The sequence below is a fragment of the Candoia aspera genome, chromosome 3 (genome assembly GCF_035149785.1).
Source record: "Candoia aspera isolate rCanAsp1 chromosome 3, rCanAsp1.hap2, whole genome shotgun sequence".
Taxonomy (NCBI): domain Eukaryota; kingdom Metazoa; phylum Chordata; class Lepidosauria; order Squamata; family Boidae; genus Candoia; species Candoia aspera.
This window is the reverse complement of record NC_086155.1, coordinates 146,179,125-146,202,545: the sequence shown is the minus strand read 5'-3', so window position 1 is coordinate 146,202,545 and position 23,421 is coordinate 146,179,125. Positions and strand designations below refer to the sequence as shown.

The 23,421-nt window shown below is 38.0% G+C and overlaps 1 protein-coding gene across 3 annotated transcripts; it reads left to right on the top strand.

Moving 5' to 3' along the window:
- Nucleotides 1-23,091, top strand: KIAA0319 (KIAA0319 ortholog). 3 transcript variants are annotated; one of them, XM_063298977.1, is made up of 19 exons: nt 1-107; nt 1,574-1,785; nt 4,045-4,237; nt 7,135-7,232; nt 8,231-8,318; nt 9,514-9,606; nt 10,296-10,428; nt 11,175-11,403; nt 13,071-13,194; nt 14,718-14,850; nt 16,220-16,368; nt 16,680-16,831; nt 17,347-17,485; nt 17,964-18,123; nt 18,563-18,705; nt 18,828-18,950; nt 21,028-21,118; nt 22,156-22,247; nt 22,806-23,091. In XM_063298977.1, the coding sequence occupies exons 1-19, from the start codon at nt 53-55 to the stop codon at nt 22,982-22,984; spliced, it is 2,586 nt and encodes an 861-aa protein (XP_063155047.1). In that variant the 5' UTR covers nt 1-52; the 3' UTR covers nt 22,985-23,091. The 3 variants fall into 3 exon arrangements, with proteins under 3 accessions (XP_063155047.1, XP_063155046.1, XP_063155045.1); XM_063298976.1 differs by having other exon boundaries at nt 1,040-1,785; nt 9,559-9,606; XM_063298975.1 differs by having other exon boundaries at nt 1,040-1,785.
- The last annotated feature ends 330 nt before the right edge of the window (nt 23,092-23,421 follow it).

Below are 23,421 nucleotides of genomic sequence, written 5' to 3'. Positions count from 1 at the left end.
AATCTCCATCCTGCCACCTGAACAGGATTTGGTACTGCCTGCTTAAGAAAGGATGTTTCTTCAACTAGGTCTGGGAATCTTCTGTTTACTCTTGGGGGCTTTAATAGGTAAGCCTTTCTCCTCCTATTTCTGTTGTTAAGAATACAAAGGGTAATTTCTTTCAAAATCATATGAGAAAGTAAGAATGTAGCTAGCCAAAATTATCCATTGGGCATAGAAGCTGGCAAAGCTGTTAGGAAAAGTAGTGCTTAATCAAATCTGTGGCATCCTCCCATTATGACTTCATAATTTTTGCACCCATATAGCCTAGAAATTTGTAAATCACAGTGGATATTAAAAATAATAGGAGCAGACCCTAGATTAGGTATTTGGCACAGAAGCAGCCCTGAATAGAACACTCATTGCTCAGAGGTAGCATGCATGCTTTGCATGGAGAAAACTCCTATTGCTCAACAAACAAAACTCTATCTTTTTTTGGTGACTCGACAAGTTGCTTTGCTGCTCAGTTTAGCTGAGTGTCCTACCCTTGACTTCTGTGGCAACTTAAAAATACATTATAATTGATTTCAAAAAACGAGGAGTTGGACTTCTGTTCTTTCGGCTTTAATTAGAGATAAGTGCTATCTGCTAAGCAAGAGATGAGTGTTCTACTTCAAGGCATGACTTTTGATTTGATTTGATGGCTTTTGTCTCTCTCCCCATCTCCTAACTCTTATATTTCCAAAGGTGAGAGAGACAGGGAAGGAAATAATTACAGAATCACTGGAGAAGAGGAAAACTATATGAATCATAGCTATCTGGGGCTGTGATAGTCTTGTCAGCTGCAAATAGTTAATGTTAAGCATGTTGTAAATGTTTCAAATAGTAAATGACTCTAAAAATTCCATGAAATATAAAATAGATATTAATGGGGTTACATATTGTATAAAAATGTAAATCAGTAATGGTGATTTCCCCACCCACCCCTCCAAAATTAGGCTGTACTTGAAGGTCATGCAATGCTTGTGTTCTCTTTCTAATACCAGAGCCTATTTTTCAGGGTGTTCCTGTGAGCAGTGCAGGGAAGGCACCAAGTACACCGATGCAATAATTCCCAATTTAGAAACAACTAAAATTATGCGGGTCCCACGTGCTGTGTCCATGTCAGATTGCATGGCAGCCTGTTGTGATCTTTCAGATTGCGACTTGGCCTGGATGTTTGAGCGGCATTGCTATGTTGTCAGTTGTCAACATAAAGGAAATTGTGAGCCCAAGAAAATGGAGAAGGTGAAGTCCTATCTGACTTTTGTGGTAAGAACTCCCCAGAGACCAGCCACCTTGCTAGGGTATGGACAGGTGCCATCAAATGTGATTCGCTCCATGGCATTGCCAAGTGACCCCTCAGAGGAAGTTGGTAGCCTAAAGGAACTGTCCTTCCTCAGCAAAGACCACAATCTTGAGGACTATCCTGATGAATATGGTGAGATGGATCAGAATCCTTTTCAACTGAGCCTCAAGCCTGAGAAGAAGGAGAATATTAACTATGCTGATTGGGGATTAGTGGTGACCACTGAAAATGGCTTCAATTCTTCAGGACTCAGTAATGGAGACAAACAGGAAGAGGTACCTCAAAATGAGGAAGTTCATTTGGAAAGCCCTACAAATATAAATAAATCTGAAAGTATTCCTACCACTGAACATCCTGGAAAATTGTCAGAAGATGCCTTGGCCTTGCTGGATAAATCTATGAATGATTTGGATTTTCATCCACCTAAAAATGAAGTGAACAGCACCTGGCAGGAGGAGGTATGTATTTTTACACACACACTGCTAAGTATTTGCAGCTATCGTTGGTGCACTCTAAGCCTTATCTGTATATATTTTGATGGAAGGTATCGACAATTAGTGTGAATGTGTACATACTCCCATTGGGTTGGATCACAAGTGAATCTAATCCAGTAATTTTGATAGTGTCCAATAAGATGTCCTTGGAAGGTGAACAAGCAGGCAAAGACTGAACTTGGAACTGTAGCAGCCTTCCTTGTTCTGACACTCCCTAGATTTCTAAGGCTAAGAGAACTTGATAGTAGTTGGAAAGCAGATTTCTTCAAACATCTTTCTATGAGTGAAGAAATAAGTGTGCACGTGCGATAGAAAAAAGATCCAGGCATTTCCTAGCTTATACGAAATGGCTAAATGAAGCCACTGTACCTGTTCGGTTTTGATTTGCTCCATTAAGGGGCTGCATTAAAAAAAATCACTAGAATGGCTACTTGTATCTTCAGTTTCTGCAAATTAGAAAAAGAAGAATGAAAAGAGCAGGGATAAACATGTGTATATACGAGTCTTATCCAAATTAAAAACTCTGGAAATGGGTTAGAAAGTATTGCCTCTTCAAAGGAAACATGCAATCCTTAATTAATTCATTTTATCACATTCCCTTAGGACCATTTAAAACATAAGATTATTTCTATTAATACAAACAGGACTTAAAGAATCCTGTTTATAAGCAAAGCATAACCCTTTATGAGCAAAACATCGCTCTTTGAAAATAGATGAGCAATTTTTACATGCAAGCGGATTCTCTATGCATACACCAAAAATACCTGAAACACAATCTGTGGAAGCTTGTCTGTTACCAATAAGGTTAAATCAAATAGAAATTCACCAGGGAACAAATGTTTAATGATAATCTAGACTTGGTCTGTTGCTACCTTCATATGCTGAAGAAGAAGATAAAATTTAATTTTTGCTTCCAATTCTAGATTCATTCAAGAGGAATAAACATGTGAGTTGTAGCTTGGCCACACCTCTCAGCTGTGGTTTTGGGGTACTTGATGCTTCAGTTTAGCTACTTTTGCTGATGGAAAGAGTCATGTTGGAGTAATCCAGATGCTTGCACCATAAATAAGAACAATCAGAATTCTCTGAGCCAAGGGATATGGTGGTGATGCAATGGTATTGCAAGAGGAAGGGGGGTATTTCCACTCCGGTTTTAGTTCTCTGATGCCATATGCCAATTCTGTGCAAGGGGTTGCTTCTAAATTTGGGGGTTAAAGTCTTTGGGAACTTCAGTGGCATGAAAAAGAGGCTTGGTATATTACCTAATTCTGACCTAATTATTTATCATAAGGACAAAAGATGAGTATCAGAAAATAAATATGTTCTTCTAAGATCTACGGTGAATATGGTTTTAATGGCTGCCGTATGTTCTTTTTAGTGGGATGTAGTGGATGAAAGGAAATTTTAAAAAGGGTATTCTTAACATACTTAACAAAATAAAGCAGCAACTATGGTTCTTTTTTTGTGAGGAGGTCGTTGCAACTACACTGGGATAAAATTGCTAAATATTTGTAAATCTAAGCCTGTTCCAATAATGGGGTTTTGGCCTGATCTGATAAGGTCACCTTTGTTGTTGCAGTCTTTGTTTTGGTTGTTTAATTGTGGCCCCTGTAAGGGTTGACTTTTCAGAGCCAGCCTTGAGTTAACCAAGTAAGTGTGCTTTGTGATTGTTGGACAACTTAAGACAATGGTGTCCTTGTTTACACTTTCTATTTCTTACTGATTATTGTGCATGGGTTTATTTTTTTTGTGAGAGCAGCTCAAATGGAGAAGATAGAGTAGTACTGTGTCCATCTCATAAGTAAGCATGTTATTGGATCAAAGACATTTTTAATATTCTGTAATATTCCACATAACTGCTAGTCCCATATATACTTTCATGTGGTTCTTTTTTATTTTATTTCTTTGTTTTCATTTGCTGCAGAAGGAGTTCTTTCGTTAGAGATTGCAGGCATATTGCCCAGGGTTTCACCCTATTTCTGTTCAGTTTTTGTAACAGAATTAGAAGTGTCCTAGAAACCTGTTTGCACAAATACGTAATTTGTGCAATTCTTGGGATTTGGCAGTGCACAATATTTTTCCAGAGTTTGCTGATAATGTTGATTCTAGCTAGAATAGAATTTTGAATCTGGATCTCCAAATACATTTTAATTTTTCAACATTGTGTAACAGAATGTGAAAAAAAAATACAATAACAGTATATTCCTACAATTTGTCTTGTAGGTCGTAACACCTCCCCATAACCCTCCTCCTTCAGGCATTGTGGAATTTCTCTCCACCACCCCAGCACAAACTGAAATGTCAAACCTAGACAATTTCATAGAAAGTAAAACCACAACATTTCCCACCAGTGCTCACAGCACTGCACCTTGTGCTGTCAATGAAGATATGTGTCCCACTCCTACCACCAAAGCAGGTAATATGGATTCATTATGACTGAGATTTTGAAAGTAATACTCATAACTGAGATCATTTCAGCTGTTGAAATAGTCTGAAATTATGGTTGGAAGTGGTCACTTAAAGCCCTGGTTTCAGACTGCGATGTTGAAGGAATATCTTTCCGTTGAATTGCCAGAAACTAAGATCTTCCTGGAGGTTCTCCTCCTGATGCTGCTGCTGTTGCAGATGGTGACCATGCAGAAGGCATCATTGTAACTCTTTTCTCTGAGAATCTCATGCTATTGAGACGCTGCTATCTTTCATTTACTGGGCAAAACCTATTTTTCTCCCAGATTTCCCCAAAACTAATCTCTGATGTGTTTTTATTTATGTTGTGATCATTTTTAATCTTTATTTTTTATGTTGGCCAGCCATTCCCTTATTCTTGTTGGCTTTTGTTATATTTTAATAGAAAGGCAGTCTAAATTATTTAATTATTTCTAAATAATTAAAAATAAAGGAATTGCCTTCAAGCAAACAGATGGAAATCTTGGTTTAAACTTTTTGCCAAATGAGATAGTCAATGTTCTTTTTTGGTTTGACTCTGAATTTGTATTGTTTGTTTAATGTTTCCCCATACTTTTTGCTTCTTTTTTTTTAAATTAGCACAGCAAAAAGAAGGGTTGTAGTCTAGCCTGTTGCAAATGGCCTGTTTTGTTCTGTTTCCAGGAGGTGTGTGTTTTCTTGCTCTTTTCTTTTTGCAGGGGATGGAGATATTTTTAAAAAGTTGATCACTGGCTTGCACCCTGAAGTGATACCTCCAAAGTTTTCCACGTACTGTAGTTCCAACTTAATTCTGTCCCGTATGGAAATAAGACCACAGAAGTTGAGAAAAGTTGGAATTGTTATCAGCCACAAATAGCCTAAACCAGAGATCAGGAACAGAGGATAGCTCCCCTTAAATTATTACTTTTAAAGTTTTAAAATACCCAAAATTTCATTATTTTATGTGTATTGGTTGTTGGGGAGAGTACCTGGCCATTATACAGAATTGTCCAGGAGTTTACTAAAACCCTAACATAGAACTGGTAGAACTGTTTGTTGGCTAATAACTTTTGGTGAGCATTATGCAAGCCTGATTTAAATAGAAGAGAAACATCAACAGTTAAATTCAAACTGAGAGCTAATCAGCTATTGTTCGTGTCTCAAAAGAAAATGCCTGCATGTTGGAATAACCTAGAGAATTATGTGACTCAAATTCAAATCATATCACTTATATAGAACTTCATTCTGTCTCACCTAAACACACACACACACACACACAAATAGAAAAGTCTTGCCAAACTTTTTACTGTACAGTAACAAATGCTAGCTATCAAACTGTATTAATAAAAGTCCCTCAGTTTTAAAATAACACTGCCCCACTCTAATGTATGTGCAGTAAAAGAACTACAGGTGTAGGGTGGAGGTAATTGCAAAAAAAAACACCAACCAAAAAATGAAGTTGAATTGTATTCATTAGTAGTCAGACTAGCACTTTCACTTAAGTTCATACTGCAAATAGGATGGAGATTTTTAAAAAGGTTTCACTGTCATTCAAGTAGTTCATATTACTAGACCTGTCAGGAGAGTCTACTGAGGCAGAGCCTGATTTGATATTTGGTTTTGTGAATAATTTGTTGTTTTTGAAAACTCCTGTCTCAGTATGGATAAGGTGCAAATCAAAGCTTTACAACTCTTCCCTCTGGTGTCAGAAGTATGGGGCTTAGTATGAGACTGGATGAAGTGTGAGCTCAAGGTTCATGATGGCACATGCATATAATTACAAATTATATGTAATAAGCCATGTGTTATTGTTTCATCTGTACTGCGCCTGTTCCTTATGATCGAATTTTAAATTATGCAAATATTAAATCTGAAGAATAAAAAATTACAACTAGAATGTTTTTATAAATTTTGTTGGTCGACGTGGCTCATGTTGAGTGCTGAAATTGACATTTCATTGAAAAAAAGTAAGTCAAAACACTTTGTTTCAAAAGATGAAGCTTTACATGATATCTTCTTTAAAGTATTGGGAAAACATTTTGCACTTCATACTCAACTTTCATATTCAAGTGAGATATTTCATTAAGTTTTGTATTCAGAACAGTTCAAAATGAGATATTTGTACACCTCTATTTTGTGTGTGTGGAAAAAAAATAAGCAGAAAGGCTCAGGTGAAGAACAGGCAAAGAAGTGAAGGGTTTTATGAAATAAAATAAAATTAAAGTGTTGAGGAAAACAAATGACAAAGTTAAAGTTAGCAAATTCTATTATGAAAGCATTCCAGCTAATTTATATGAATAAGTAAAATTTCTAAACTAAGTAAAATTAGTGTACACATTCCATCTGATTTATAGTTATACTGTTATGGATCAATTTGGTTAACAATATTTTGTGAAAGGCAATACCCAATTGTTCCAACATATACCATACTTCTCTCCTAACTGAACTCCAGTTTAGTATTAATGCAAACTTTGTATGATGCCTGATCATTGTACGATGTTTTCTCTTCACACATAGATGTCATCATTCAGAGGTTATCTCCAACTGATGTCTCTATGTGTAGAAGTTCTGCTTGTGCATTCCAGAGTTGTAAGAGAGAGATACAACTGCTGGTATGGATATCCCTGAAATTAGCTCATAGTTTATATTGGTTTTCCCCAGGGTGGTCTCTTTATGTGATTTGGGACTATAGCTCCTAGAATTCCAAGATAGCATAGTCAGAAGGAGATACCAGTCAGGGAAGAATGTCTTGCATTGTAGAAGTTGTGAAACGGGGCGGGGGGGGGAGAGAAAGGGTTACGATTCCTCTATCCCATGAAAATGACTGGGGCTATGTCTCTCTTACATAATAGCAGGCATAATTAATTGTGCTGTATTTTCTTTTTTTAGAAACAGACTATATTTATGAATGGAGCTTGATCAGTTACCCTGACAGCTATGATGGTGAAATGAAGGGCAGGCACACACCAACTCTAAAACTTTCTCAAGTAAGTAGACCCTTGCCCAATCAAACTCGTATGAAGCTGGAAGTATTCATATTTTTTGTTATGTGTAATCCTCTCTGAATGGCTTGAACGTTGTTTTTATAAAAACAATCATGATTGCCGCTTGAGAAAGAACCTCAATTGATGAGCAGTTACTCATACAGAAGGGTTCCTGATTTATGGATGTGAGTGCCAACACCACCATGGCTTCCAATCATATGGAACCATGATGTGTGAGATGTTCAACTAGTTGGAAGTCCAATTCAGATGTTCAGTTATAATGGCCAGACATGAGTGGGCATGGGGCTGCTTGGCTGTAAGATGCAGATTGGTTATTATCTCAGTTTAGAAGAGAAATTAATATGTGGTGATGAGCATTGACAGAGAAAAAAATGACATTTTTTTCTGTTATTTTTCAGATTCTAAATGCACAGAACAGGACTCAGTAACATAAGAAGGGCCTGGCTGAATCAGGCCATCAAGTTCAGCATTCAGTGCCACAGATCTATAAGAATATAGTAATTGCTAAGCTGGGCAAAACCCAGAGTTTTTTTGATTAGCTTTCTGTTTCTGACTATGATCAGCCAATTGTCTTAGGGGACATTGCATTGAGAAGGTGAGAGTCTATCATATCAAACATGCCTCCAGATCTTGCCATGGTATTGATAGGTTTGTAGATAGATTACACTTTTGTTGTAAATGCTGGCTATGACAGAGCTGCCTATCCTTTCCTAAATTGTTTTCTTCCTAAATAATTTTTGGACCATTCTGGGTTATAGTCCAGGCCTAGAGCAGTCTTCTCCAGCAATACTGATTGGGAATTAAGAAGTGGCAGCCTCCACACTTCTGGAGGGCAGGGAAGGCTGTGCTAGGCATATTCATATTCTGGATTTGATATGAGTAGACTCTCACTTCTTGGAGTGATTTGTATTATGCCCTCAAGATGCCCTAGTTTTATTTAAAATTAATGCACCCATACCTGCACACTGTTTCTCTACCAGCTGCCAGAAGGTGCCTATGTCTTCAGAGTGACTGTTTCTGCTGAAAATGCATTTGGAGAAGGATTTGTAAATGTCACTGTCCAACCAGGTAAAACTGCTTTCCAATCAGTTCAATTAATCTGTACTCTGGTGAATCTGAATGCAAATTCACTGTTGATACTTTATTATTCCCAAATGTTATCAAATATGGAATAACAGTGAAAAGTTCTCATTCTTTTCCTTATTTCTTTCTAAGACGGAAGGTATTCTTGTGGATTGGTCTTTGTAATTTGTTATTACAAGAGGGAGGGCAGTTCTCCGGGTGAGCACCTACCAAAATTGTGCCTGCTTTGAGTCTTCTTCTTTTGCTCTATAGTACTTACTAATTTTGAGGCTAAAAGAGGGAAAAAAATCAAGTTGTCAAGCATATGATTTACTTCTAGCTGAATTTAAGTCCTTGCAGCTTATGTTAAACAACAGGCATTGCCAATTTGCTTGAATTGGCAATATGGATTTTATCCTCTGCATGTATTCCTCTCCCTCATCGTATTCCACCTGTTTGTCACAATCCTAGACAGGAGACATCAAATACCTCAGATTTGCATGTATCCCCCCAAAATCTAAGATGTAAGTTGCTGCTGAACTATGATTTTTAATTCAGACGAGAAGGGAAATTATTAAATACATGGGGAATAACCATATTAACTTGAATGTTCTCCAAGTAGAAAGGCAGGATAAAATAAAATCAATAATAATAATACAGGTATGGTGAAATTTATTTAAGTTATAAATTAACATTTAACGATGTATGATGAGGTCCTGCTCTCTTTTTGAAAGGCAGTTTCTGGCATGCTGATTGAAAGATACTGATAGCCCTTGGCCCCCCAAAAGTTCTGCAGGTGTATTGCAGAGTTTCTTCACATCAGGAACAAAACAGGATATTGAAACAGTTACTGCTTATTTTGCCTTTGTGAAAATTATGATTGATTGAGCTGTTGTTTACTGTTTGGCTCACCCCAGCATCACAAAATCCCAAGCCTGATACAATTTCCTTCATGTGGATTGAATCATAAGGGGTGGGTTGTTTTTTTGTTTTTTGTTTTTTTGCAAATAGTAATTAGCAGTGATTTTTTTATTGCTCTTAACATGAGCAATAAAAAATCTATTTTTTATTGCTCATGTTAAGAATTTAGTATTTTCAGTGTCAAGGGGTGGTTTCTGGTTTTTTAATAAGCATGGGCTTGAGATGCATGCAGTGGATTTATTTAATTATATGGGGTATTCTGGTTCTCATCTTTATCCAGCAATCCGAATAAATCAGCCACCTGTTGCTATTGTCTCTCCCAAAGTACAGGAGATTTCTTATCCTACTACCTCTGCCTTCATCGATGGAAATCGTAAGTACCAGGCTGCAACTGTTGCTTTGCATTACAATATAGCGATGTGGAAATCAGTCTAAATCTGAGTCATTATGGCATGGATTCAAACATTCTATTTTTTTCCATTGTCAGCTAATTTTTTTTTAAGAAATTGCAATTTTTTTCTACATTTAGATAGATAGATAGATAGATAGATAGATAGATAGATAGATAGATAGGAATGCAGCTTACCCTATTTTCCCTAATATGTTTTATTTCTCCCTACACACATTGGCAAAAATATCCTTTTTCTAAAACAGGTTTTCTCAATTTACTTTTAAGTGTAATTTTCCTAAATCTAAACCTTTTTATAAACAGTCTGTCATCAGATAGATGTTGTCATATTCTATGAGTTGCATAACTTAGTTCTGGTAGAGAACCAATATAATTAGTAATTAACGGGTTGGACTAGGAAAACCATGATTAAAAAGTCAGCTCTCATCCATGGCTCACTGGATGGCTTTGGATCAGGGATGCTGTTTCTCAGCCCAACCTATTTCACAAAGTTGCTGTTGTGAGGAAAAATTAGGGGAGAAAATACTTTTTATGAATCTAGCCAATGAACAGATAAAATCACAGCATTTTCTTGACCAGAAATACCCCTAGTATTATTATTGCAGAGATACTTGCTTATTGACCTATGACTGTGATATTTCCCTTGAACACAGAAAGTATAGATGATACTAAAATAGTGAGTTACCACTGGGAAGAAATTGAAGGTCCCTTGCAGGAAAAGAAGGCATCAGCTGATACACCTGTTTTATACCTCTCTAACCTTATTCCTGGCAATTACACTTTCAGGTGGGTGATTCTAATTATTGCTTTCTCAACAAATTACAAACTAAGCCAGAGTCTCCACTTCTGCATTTATAGGCACTACTTGGTTCTATATGTTTAGGGTTGGATCCAGATTGGTCTTTCCATCAATGGAAGAGCTCGTTCTATTCGTGGAAAGCACAGGGTTGAACAGAGGGTCATTAATGGAGAAAAAAGTTATAACTTCTCATTCTTCTCTCAGGCTGCTCTAGGAGAAACCCTTCAGAATAAACAGAATGAGTAATGCTGGAGACTATCTCCTTAGCCCCAGATTTATCCTGTTATTATGTAGTTTGTATTTCTGACTTTACAGCTTCAAAGATTTTCTCAAGAGACAGGCTGAGAGAACTAGCATCTGTTGTTTCTCAAATGTGCCTGAGATCCTATCATAAAATAAACACAAAGCATAATTTCTTATTCTTAGAAGTGAAGCTATGAACATAATACTGTATCAATATACACTTTGATTCAAATGTATTAGATCAGGGGGAGATCTAGGGTCAGCTGAAATTGGTCAGAGGGTCAGATCATATGTAGTAATGCACTGTAGTCAAAACTATGAGTGTCTATTCAGAAGCAGTTTCATGAATTCAGTGGCACTTTCTCCCAGTTAAATGTGCATGGAATTATAGCCTGCATGCATATTTTTCCAGCAAGAGATGTGGTTAAGATAAGGGCACACATTTAGGTGTATGAATTGTCCACATATTATTTTTGTTGTTGTTGTTCAGGCTAGTCGTCACTGATGCTGATGGAGCCGCTAATTCCACAATAGCTTCCTTGAGAGTCAACAAACTATTGGATTCTCCTCCTGTTGCCAGTGCTGGGCTAGATCAGGAAATTAGTTTGCCTCAAAATTCCATCACATTAAATGGAAACCAGAGTAAGGATGATCATGAAATTGTCAATTACAAGTGGTCCCTGAGTCCCAAAAGTAAAGGCACGGTGGTAGCAATGCAGGTAACTGAAGGACATCTTGCTTTATGCCATACCATTTGTATTATATCTGAAACTAGTTTTGAAAAGGAATTATGTAGGGCTTCTGAAAGCAGGCAAAAAGCACAGTCTAGCACTGAAATTAGTTGAACGTTACTTTGAAATGCTTGCACTGATGCCTGGTCTTCTGTTGACTATCTAAATCAGAGTTTCTAGGGTTCCACGAGAGGTCATTAGGAGTTCCCTGGGAGATCACAATTTATTTAAAAATTATTTCAAATTCAGGCAACTTCATATTAAAGAGATAAGTTTCATTCATTATTTTTAGTTTAAGAACACTGATAATGCATATATACAGGCCTACCCATGAAACAAATATTATAATTTGGTAACTTCTGGCCTTTATTTGGGCCTGAACGTGCAGGGATTCCCCGAGGCCTGAAAAATATTTCAAGGGTTCCTCCAGGGTCAAAAGGTTGATAAAGGCTGCTCTAAATACATGTTAACTTTTTACAGGGCTGGAACAGCAGCTTCTAAACAGAGAGATACTTCTGATTTTTAGAACTTGATTTGAAGTGTTCAGAAAATACTTGCAGGTCAGTTGCTATGGTTGGGAAATAAGGATAGAATAGCATAAAAGGAAATAGATATGACCAAGGACAAAAATGTAACAGTGTATTTGAAGGGCCCCACCTTGTTATGTGAGAATGCGAAAAAAAAGAGAGCAGTATCTGGAAGCATAGGACAACTACTCTTGCTGAAGCTAAGCAAATTTGGGTCTGACAAATGCTTGGATAAGAACGTTCCTGTAAACCCCACGCATCCTGCCTTGAGATCCACAACAGAAGAAATATGGAATGTAAATGAACTAACTCTGTAAAGAAATAAGGATATGATTAAACTTACCTGCAGTTCCAATTCCTCAGGGTAGGGCTGCCCATGCATGCTTTGGGTCTTAGTTCCCAGAGCAGTGTTTCTCTACCTTGGCAACTTTAAGATGTGTGGACTTCAACTCCCAGAATTCCCCAGCCAGCATAGGGGAATTCTGGGAGTTGAAGTCCACACATCTTGAAGTTGCCAAGGTTGAGAAACCCTGTCCCAGAGTGACATTACATGACTTATGAGTGTGTTACCAGCCACAAAAGGTTAAGTTGTATTAACATGGCAGGGGATGTTCCAACTCAATGGAGCTTCTGCTAGAAAAAGACAAATAGACAGGCCTTACCCAAAAGTTACCAGACAAGCATTAAGCAACAAATTGCACAGAGCACTCTATAATTTGACATGTATGTATGTATGTATGTATATGAAATGTGTTCTGCTTTTAGATTTGATGTCCATTTTAATTTATTTGAAAAGTAACTATGTTAAAGTTAACAAGAACGTTTTTGGTTTCATGCATGCTAAACCATAGTTTGCTTAAATGTGGTTTATTGGATAAAACCATGTGTTGCATTAACACAACATGCCAAATCATAAACCATAGTTTATAAAATACAATGAGTGTATCCATACAATGTTCTAAGCCAGAACTAAACAAGCCATGTGATGGCTTAATGCAACGTGTACACCCTGTGTCAACGCTTAAAAGGATGATCAGACAACAAACATATTTCAAATGGAAGAGCATATAGTATTATGTTGCACTTTTTTTCTCACCTCTGATTTATGTCCTCTACATGTTTTTTTAGGGTGTGAAGGGTCCATACCTTCAGCTATCATCATTGCAAGAGGGAGAATATACCTTCCAGCTGACAGTAATGGATTCTGCAGAACAGAAGTCCACAGCTGAAGTCACAGTAACAGTCCAGCCTAGTAGGTCATCATATAGCTGCCCGACACAGTAGAACATCTGTGCTCCTGAGCTGATGTCTCTGACGTTGATGTTAAAAGCAGGAGAGAACGGTGGCCTGCTTTGCACTGTGTTGAATAGAAATTGGGCTGTGGGAACTGAGTGCATGTATCAAGTCTCCTAAATGGGAGCAATATAACTGCCTTGTGGGAGAAATCCAGAAAAAATATGGCTGGGAAGGATGATGTCACACACAAGACTCTTGAATTGGAAAGGCTGAGCCCTCCACTGCTCTGAATGAAAACCCAGCTGGCCTGTGTAAGAGGGCCAGATCAAGTCTTTGTTTTAGCCATAGACCAGTGTAGTGTGAGAGAGTCATGTCTGGAGTTGGGGGCATGCTGCTACCCTCTTCCATAACTAAAGGGGCAGAAATCCTTTTCATGGATAGGAGGTGATTCTTTATTTTCTTTATTTGGCTTTTTAACATTCAGCTTTTTCAATTCCTTTGTATCCTCCTTTTTCTGCCAACCTGTCTATAAAGATCTGTTTCTTTTATGTTTGAATGTTTAATTTATCTGTAAGCACTTTGGTTAAGAAATGCGCTATAGATATAAAAATGAAGACATGGAATTAGTATCACTCATTGAGCAATCTATTTGCCATTTTTTTTAGAAACATCTACCTCAACCTTCACCAACCTCAGTCTGCCCAGATAGATTGGACTTACAAGCCCTCATGGCCATGCTGGTCAGGGATGCTGGGAATTGTGGTATAGCATACTTTGGGGGAAAGGTGTTTATCCCATCCTTCAATATTATTGTTCCCATTTGAGGCCTAATGGATACACAAATAATACAGCAATAGAAATAGAAATTAAAAGAATGGAATTCTAAGTATTCCCAGAAGTGGTCACCATAACTGTGAAGATCCTCTCCTCAGTTGAAGCTTGTGAAGGGAGAGAAACCTTGGGGAAGGAAGATGACCTCGATGCATTTCCTCTTAAATATCCCCAAATAGCCTTGTAGTCTTTATAGCTTCTCAGTAACCAGCGCAAGAGGTGATTGTGGAAGACGGCATGACAAGAGGTCTGGGATAAGATACTGGAACTGTTCAGGTTTTGGGGTTTTAGCTTTGTAACCTGCTTGCAATTAGCCTGGCTACTGCTGCGCTGCAGGCATCATCATGGTATTTTGATGGCAGCAATTGAGATGGGATCTGATTGGATAGCTCTTTCTCTTTCAGTCCTATCATTGGGCAAAGACAGTGGCATGATTTATCACAGTAGAAGTTAATCGGGAAGATCCTCTGGCACTAGGTGTGGATGGCTTGGATACTTATGTATTCCTCTTTACATTCAGTGCAGATGTTTGGTTCATCTTCTCTTCCTGGCCAGAGCCAGCATGGTGCAATAGAGCAATATGATAAATCCCATATCCTTCCTGGTCTCTTTAAAGTTCCAGAAATTCCTTATGGAGGAGGAAATAGACCTCGTCAATATATGTAGAAAGGGCATTTGGATTTTTTTTTTTTTTTGTCTTTGTTACAGGACCAAACAAGCCTCCAGCAGCTGTGACTGGCCCTGATAAAGTGTTGACCTTTCCTATCCAGAGCACTAGTCTTGATGGAAGCATGAGCACTGATGACTTAGGGATTGTTTACTATCACTGGGAGAATATCAGGTATTTTGTACAGAGGGAAGATGCACTCCAAGGCATGGATAACATCAGTATTGGTGATGCTAAGAAGTGAAAAAGCTTAGGAGGGGAGTGGGAAGCCAAAGTCAACTATTGCATGCGGGGTGTCTGCAGGGAGTTGTGGGGAGGTTTTGTAAAAGTCAGGATGGTGGCCTTGCCTGTGTAGATGTAGCCACCACCTTAACCTTTTTGACCCATGCTGTAGATGCATGCATTTGAAATCATGCTGGTTGTATGATTTGAATAGGAAATCTTAATCATTCTTAATCACCTGTTTCTAGTGTGGAACATTACCCATGCTGTTTCCTACAGAATTGTGACCTCTTGGAAAAAATAACATGTTTCCAGGGCAGTTGATGGTGAAGTAGGTGCCATATATGCCACACTTTATATTAATACCTGTCCATTAACTTTGTTACATTGATGAAGTCAGGGAAAGGGCTGCAGTTGAGCAATGGTATTTTTTCATAATTCAGTTTGGATGAATTTGCTTTCTCTTGGGATTACCATTTTTTGAAGAATGTCATGGACAATTAGTTCACCAAGTGTCTATTCCAAATAGTGTTCACAATGCCATTTTAATTTCCAGAATTCTATGCTTCTGAGCAAAGTGTAGCAAGAGAAGACATGTTCATCACCTTTGCTATGACATGTAACCGAAATAACGTGACCAGGGTATTTGCAACCTGAATTTAGGTTTGCTTACATAGAAATATGATGCATTATGCACATTGAGGCTTACTTCCTTATAAATGATTCTTGGATTATTGACTCAAACTCAACTGTTTTTTTTTTTGTTAGTATCATATTTTATGTATATGGCTTGAATTTGTTCAGTGGGCACTCAACCATTGAGTTAAACATGAGAAAATGCAATGCATTTTCCCTTTTAATTTGACTTTTTAAAAGCCATGTTCCTTTATATCAAGTTGTAAAGGAGCTTGTTAAGTTTTGTGCAGGTGAATGAATATAATTGCAAGGAACTGCTCTACTAGTAGCTAAAAGATTTCAGCTGCTTACCGATTTTGAGAATTACTGTGATGAATTGGTGTTTGCACTCTCACTCAGCCTCTTGAAGATTCAGAATCCTGGATGTCATTGTTGCTGGGATTTGCTTTACATATTTATTTATTTAAAAGTTTTGCATGGCCACCCATCTTAAAATACAACTCTGGGTGGCTCACGGCAGAAATAAAACTACAAAATGATAAAACTGTAAAATCATAAAAACAAAACTAAAACCAAGAACTAAAAAACCTGACACTCCTAGGATGCCCCAACAACATGCAACAATACTTTTAAGTTTTGAGCTGAAATTGGTTGCAGCATTATGGGTTGGTTTGTTTTGCTACAGTGGGCCAAGTTCTTTGCACATAGAGAATGCTGATCGTGCAGTAGCAACTGTCTCAGATCTACAGATTGGAACCTATCATTTCAGACTGACAGTAAAAGATGATCAAGGGCTCAGCAGCACTGCCACTCTTTCTGTGGTTGTTCAGGAGGGTAAGATTTTCTGTCCCAATTTTTTGAAGATATTTCCTGAATAAGTAGCCTGTGTTTCTATTAATCTCCTGTGTTTCAGATATTTATGGCTTCCATTTTAATCTTTCCAGTCCTAATCCAATTGTCTAACCATGGATAGGCAGTTTGGTGCTCGCTAAGTGGTTTGGGCTGTTTCGATAAATCATTTCAGCATTTAAGCTTAATTCCTTGCATTCTGAGAATTTTATTAATACAAGCATGACATTTGGGCTATGTCTGCATCATCATCCTCTTTTCTTGTTTGAACAATCATCTCCCTTTGCTATATTTAGGTAGCAACTCTCCACCCCAGGCCCTTGCAGGGGGCAAACACATCCTTGTCCTCCCCAATAACTCTGTTGCTTTGGATGGGTCCCACTCTGTTGATGACCAAGGAATTGTGTCTTATCTTTGGATCCGGGATGGCCAGAGTCCAGCAGCTGGAGTAAGTATTTAAATCATCTAATCAGGCCAAATGGAATATTTCTCCATGTTTATTTTACTTTTTATTGTTTATATGAATTTAAAGCCAATATGATCCATCAAATTGAGAGTTCAACTAGATTTGGGTGGAATAGCCTCAGGCAAATCAGCTGGAGAAGCTTCTGTTCTTAAAATAGGAGAAAGAAAAGGATTCATGGTTTTGAGGATACATGCTTCATGGCATACTATACCTGTTAGCCAGTGTGTCCTAGACCAATTTTATGGCATTCAGGCTAGCTGTCACTGCCAGTTGCAGAGAGGGATACTTGTGGGACTTCATGCCTCACATGTCATAATAACTCAATTAACTTTGGGCACAATGAATCTTGATTGGACTAAGTGTGGGTGAGGGCAACTGCTGTTTGATCAGGCAACAACATTTTTAGAGTCCTGGTAACAGAGAGTTATCAAATAATTGGCTTCAGATAAAAATGAATTTGAAACTGATTTTTGAGTGTCAATTTCTTTGCTTTTCAGGATGTGATTCTTGGCTCCAACCATGAGGCTGTATTACAGCTAACTAATCTTGTAGAAGGGAACTACATCTTTCACTTGAAAGTCATTGATGGCAAAGGAGATTCAGACATCGACACAGCAGTTGTAGAAGTGCGGCCTGGTAAGCTGTTTCCTAAGACATTTATAGCGTAAGCTATTTTCTTGCATTGTTCCCAAAACCCTTTTCTTTGGCAAAATGGCTAAAGATCCATCGAATCCAGATGATCAGTTCTTCGGTCAGATTTCCTGTTGATGCTGAAGTTTTTATGGTAGCATTCCAAACGTTTGCGTATCCATTGCAGTTCGTGGCACGTGCTTAAAGCAGATCAGAAGCATCGTCCAATCAGATGCTTTGAACTTTTGTTGACTTATGGGCATTTCCATGTGGTTTTCTCAGCAACAATATGGAAGTAGTTGCTTTCTTCCAAGATTTTTCTTTTTTTAACTTTTCAATCTAGCTAGACCCTGGAATTTCCTGGCAGTTTCTCATTCAAATACCCAACTAAGGTTAGCTAGGTGTTACCTCCAAATGTTACCTCCATGTATTTAGGCACTATTTGACAAATTCTGAGGAAAGTTGTTATTTTTTTCATTTACAGACCCAAAGAAAAACAGGCTTGTGGAACTGATCTTGCAAGTTGAAGCTGGTCAGCTGACTGAACAACAGAAAGACACCCTTGTACAACAGCTAGCAGGGCTCCTGGATGTCTTGGATTCGGACATTAATATCCAGAAGATACATGCTTATTCTGATATCAGGTATAAGAAGATAGGGCAAATATGTACACACACACACACACAGAATATTGTTGTTTTATACACATCTAGTCGGGTATTAGTCCCATAAAACTTGCTTCAAAGTAGACATGTGTAAGATTGGGTATTAAACCTTGGCCTCACCTTCAGCTGGGGACCTAAATCTAAAAGTGGGTTTCTGCATTTCTAATAAAGCAGCCTCAAATCTGAATAAAATCCTAGAGTTCTGGAACGTCATGCTTTGCAATATCTAGTTTTCCTTGTTTTATTTCATGGTACAGAAATTTAGCAGCTTTACCAGCAGCCAACTATATATTTACAATTAGGGGGTTATTCCAGGAAAAAAGATTATTAATTGGGGTAGGTGGTATTAATCCCAAACAAAGAATTCTGATTGCTGTAATAAATCTATTGATATTTAATCTGTGTATCTTCCCTTCAGCACTGCTGTTGTGTTCTATGTTCAGAATGGGCATCCTTACAAAATCATACAGGCTTCAGATGTTGCACAAGTGCTGCGTTTGAAACTCTTGAAGGAAAAGCCAGATTTTCTACTTTTTAAAGTGCTTCGTGTTGACACAGCTGGTATGTATTTGAATGCCATAGTCCAGCACAGGAAAAATATCAAGGGGTAGTTTTCAACCTTAAAAGTGGCCTAGAGTTCATTTTAAGTACATAAATAATTTCAGTTGCTTTGTAATTTCCAGCTTGCCTCTTAAAATGTTCTGGACATGGACGCTGTGACCCCATCACAAAGCGTTGCATTTGCTATCAACTGTGGATGGAAAATTTGATACAGCGATACCTAAGCGATGGGGAGAGCAATTGTGGTAAGTTGGGAAGAACTCAATGATGTTTTCCAGGAAACATCACCTGTTCAGGTGTTATCTTGATATTGATAGTGCACCGTAGAAGGAAGTGGGAGTGCTGTTGTAATGGGGTCTATTAAACCAACCATTTGTGGTTCTTTTGATGGTTTGAGGATTCCTGCCCTGGGCAAGGAGTTGGACTACAAGGTCCCTTCCAGTCCTATAATGACTTAAAGAAAGATCATAAAGAACACTGACTCATCATGTTCATGGTCTGCATTGCCTGAATTTGAATGAGCATGAGAACTCTATGAAATCTTGAAACAGGAAGGCAATTATGATTTAAAAGGTATAATGGAGATGGGGCAGGATAACTCCTGAGTGTGATAGAATACTGGCAGACAATTTGTTAAGAAAAGTGACTGTGCTGCTCTACACCTTCTGTACATTCCACCGAATCACAAAAAAACAAATAATTTCCAAAGCAGGAAAGGCTTTGGTGGTGGCAGGTAAACCAATGGACCCCTTAGAGATCATCCTAGATTCCTGGGAATATATTTTGATTCTGAAGAAGGAAAAAAAGGAGACCAACAGCTGTTGGGGTACACACTCCCCATGTACCTATGGGAGGATGATGTTTTCCAAAAGCAAATTCTTTCAAAGAAGCAGTTCTTGAAGTGATCATCTCTCAATCCAGCTCCCAATCTCCAACTTTCCCTTTTTGCTTTGGGACAGGAACCAGAGAAGATGGTGAGGTTTCAGCTATACACAGTCCTAGATTAAATAGATTATCTGGATCTCCTTCAATAAGGATTCAGGCCTGGTCATGGGACCAAAATGGCTTTGGTCGCTCTAGTTCACGACCTTCAGGAGTATACTCCTCTTGGTCCTGTTAAATCTCCCAGTGGTTTCTGACACCACTGACCATGGTATCCTTTTAAACCACGTGCAAGCACTGAGGTTTGAAGACAGTTTTACAGTGGTTCTGCTTCTACCTAAGTGGGCAGTTCCAGTCAATATTCAAGAGCATGGTCAAGCCAGTGGTTGCTCCAGCACGTGGTGCTTTCTCCCTCATGTTATTTAACATCTATGTGAAGCCACTAGGAGAGGTCTTCTGTTGATATGAAATTCAAGGCAAGATAGATTGATGAGAAAAATGGATTGAAAGTATGGAATGAAATACAGTGACAACTGCTAAGTTTTTCACTTAGGGAAAAGAAGTCAAATGCAGAGATGTAGGACAGATGATACCAGGTTTGGTAACAGTATTTGTGAAAAAGATTTTGGAAAAAATAATCTATAGACTGAATATAAGTAGGCAATGTGATATGGCGACAAACACAATTTTTTGCAGTAACAACAAAAGCGATCAACATTTGAACCACAACAAGTAATGGTTCCACTTTATTCTGGGTTGCTCAGGCCCTAACTTGAGTTTTGTGTCAGTTCTGGGTGTCACACTTGAAGAGGATTCAGGGAAACGAACAGATTGAGAGGGGCAGTGAGAATGAACAAGGAACAAGCGACTAAGTCCTATGAAGAACTGGGAATGGTTAGCCTTGAGAAGATTGAAGGAAAATATCAAAGCCTTCTTCAAGTACCTGAGGATGTCAACAGAGTGCAGACATGGAATAATCAATTTAGGTTACTGAAAGGAAGATTCTTGTAGAATATTAGAAAAATCTTCCTATGGATAACAGCCATTTGAAAGTGAAAACAATTATCCTGCGAAGTGGTAGATCCCCTTGACTGGATGCATTCAGAGGCTAGATAGCCATCTAAGATGGTTTAATTTGGATTCTTGCAATCAGCAGGAGCCTGGACTCATTAGCCTAAATCATAGGCAAACACTAACCACAAAGACAAAATGTGCATTGTGAGATGATGACTCACCCCACTCACATCCTGACAGATGCAAGTAAGTCACGGGGTTCGCATCATGCAGAGTTCTTTTTGGTGGATGGGTGGCTATGTACATTTTTTTAATAAATAAAAAATAAATGAAATGCAGATTTTGCCACTTTCCCCCCCTTGTAGATACCCAGATGGGTCCTTCCAACTTTGATTCTAACTTTAATGTTCCAATTTTGTCTTCTAGAATGGAGTATACTCTACGTAGCAGCATCTGCTTTCCTTGTGATTGCGCTGGTGATAGGATTAATTTGGCTTTGTATCTGCTGTTGTAAAAGGTAATAGTCCTCTATTTGGTTTAAGCCAGGGATGAAGAAAGTCAAAGCATTTTTTAAAAAAAAATAAACAGTAGTAGTAGCTGGCAGGGTGATAAAATCATACCTTGCAAATGGTGGCCCATATTTTCTCTGTTTTTTCTTGTTGTAGTTCAGGTTGCACTAAATCTGTCCAAAGGCTTATAGCAACTTGAGATTGGTGTGAAATTAACAGTGCTTATGTTTGACAATTTGCCACTGGATTGCAGTAATGTAATCATGGCAGGCTTTGGGTCCACCCCACCAAAAGAAAAGTTTGGGCTGTAGGCTGCCTATCTTTGGTTTGTGATACTTGCTAACATACTTAGAGGCATACTTTTAGTCATAAAGTTGTTTTAAGTGGGCAGGGACTATCTGCTCTTCAATGATTCCATGAATTTGGAATGTTATTGAACAGATGTGCTGGGACTACAACTCCCAGAATTCCTAGGCATTATGGCCAGCTAGTTTCAACACATCTTGAAGCACCCAATGAGAGAAGCTCATTTAAAATAAGCTTCCCCTCCTCATATGTGTGATTACTCACAATGCAGTAGGGCAAAATGTGCAATAAGCTATCTAGCTGGATTCACAGATCACAGGAAGCTATGGTATGATTTACCTTGGCTTTTTAAATAAACCATACTTGACTGAGATCATATAACATGCACCATTATCAACCATGTTTTATAAAACACAGTTCCTGCTTCCACATAGAGCCACAACCAACTAAATTAGGTTATGTCTTTGTGAACAGGGTGAACCTAGTCCTTTTGGGGTGTGACTACCTAGAGAAGCTTTATCCACACTCAAGACAACCCACATAGATTTGGTTATTTGTAAATGAGCTTCTCAGGTGAAGCCCTGTGCATGGGGTTTTGTTGTGTGTGTCACATCTGTAGGGCAGCTCCACTTGTTAAATGGACATGAATAGCACTGTATGAATGAGGCTCAAGAGGAAAGATGTGCATCATTAGAAAGCTGGTTTACCAGAAGCTAATTTATTTCTCTTTAATTCATAGCAGAAAGAGGACCAAAATAAGAAAGAAAATGAAATATACAATTTTGGATAACATAGATGATCAGGAAAGAATGGAGCTCAGGCCCAAATATGGTATGACATTTCTTTCCTTACTGTTTCTTTCATTTTAAAATAAAGGAGGATTATGACTTTACAGTTGAGGGGAGAGTTGCATCTGATGGAGCAAGCTGGTAATAAAAGTTCATGCCATAACAAATTAGCAATATTATAAAACTATGAAGATCTCTTGCATTTTTTTCACAGATACCACTGTGAAAAACCACTGATTGTATTTATTTATTTATTTCAATCACTTTGAATCTATTTGTCTGCACTAAAGTATTAAGTTGTTTTGATTTAATTGTTACTAGGGGTGATCCCTTTGACTGTAGTTAATTAATTTTGCCATTAATTTATATAGCACTTTGGCTTAAATTATTATTTCTATGGAGAAAGTGGCTTGGTTTACAGATTGCATTCAGCCATAATGTGATTGTTTCATTTTGGCTCAGTGTGATACATGATTTCAGCCAACCAATTATGATTAAACTAAAACTTCACTTAGCAACTTATTGGAACATCAGGTAGGTAGAAGGATTTCCTAAAGCAGTGCAACTGTAATCCTAATCCTTGTACCTTCCCTCCACCCAGGTATAAAACACAGAAGTACTGAACACAATTCCAGTTTGATGGTTTCAGAGTCTGAATTTGAGAGTGACCAGGATACCATATTTAGCAGAGAGAAGATTGAAAGAGAAAACTCCAGAAACATTATGAATGGTACCATGAAAAATGGTGTCTCCTTCAGCTACAGCTCAAAGGATAGATAAATTAATGTGCTGCTTTGTTGGGAAATGGTATTTTAGTGGGCTGAAGACTGGACAGCCCTCTTTCCTAAAGTCCCAAAGGAGCAGATAGACTCATAAACCAAAGGGAAGGATGGATACCACAGATGTTTTGCTCTGCTCTTCAAGGAGTAGTTTTTAACTTGCCATATGTGGGATATATGGAATATTTTTTAAGCCACGGTTACTAGAGATGGCATTTCCATCATGTCTCATGGACATCTAAAGGTTTACTATTTAAATCTTAACCATGATTCTTATGTTATGAAGATTATAGAGGAAAACTTCCTTATATTATTTTCCTTAGAACAGAGTGACTTTGTCTGCATAGGATGTCACTTCTGTCAATATGAAAATTTATCATAGTTATTAAAACTGATATGTAGCCAAAACATTTCTCACTTAACATTTATTTGCTAAAT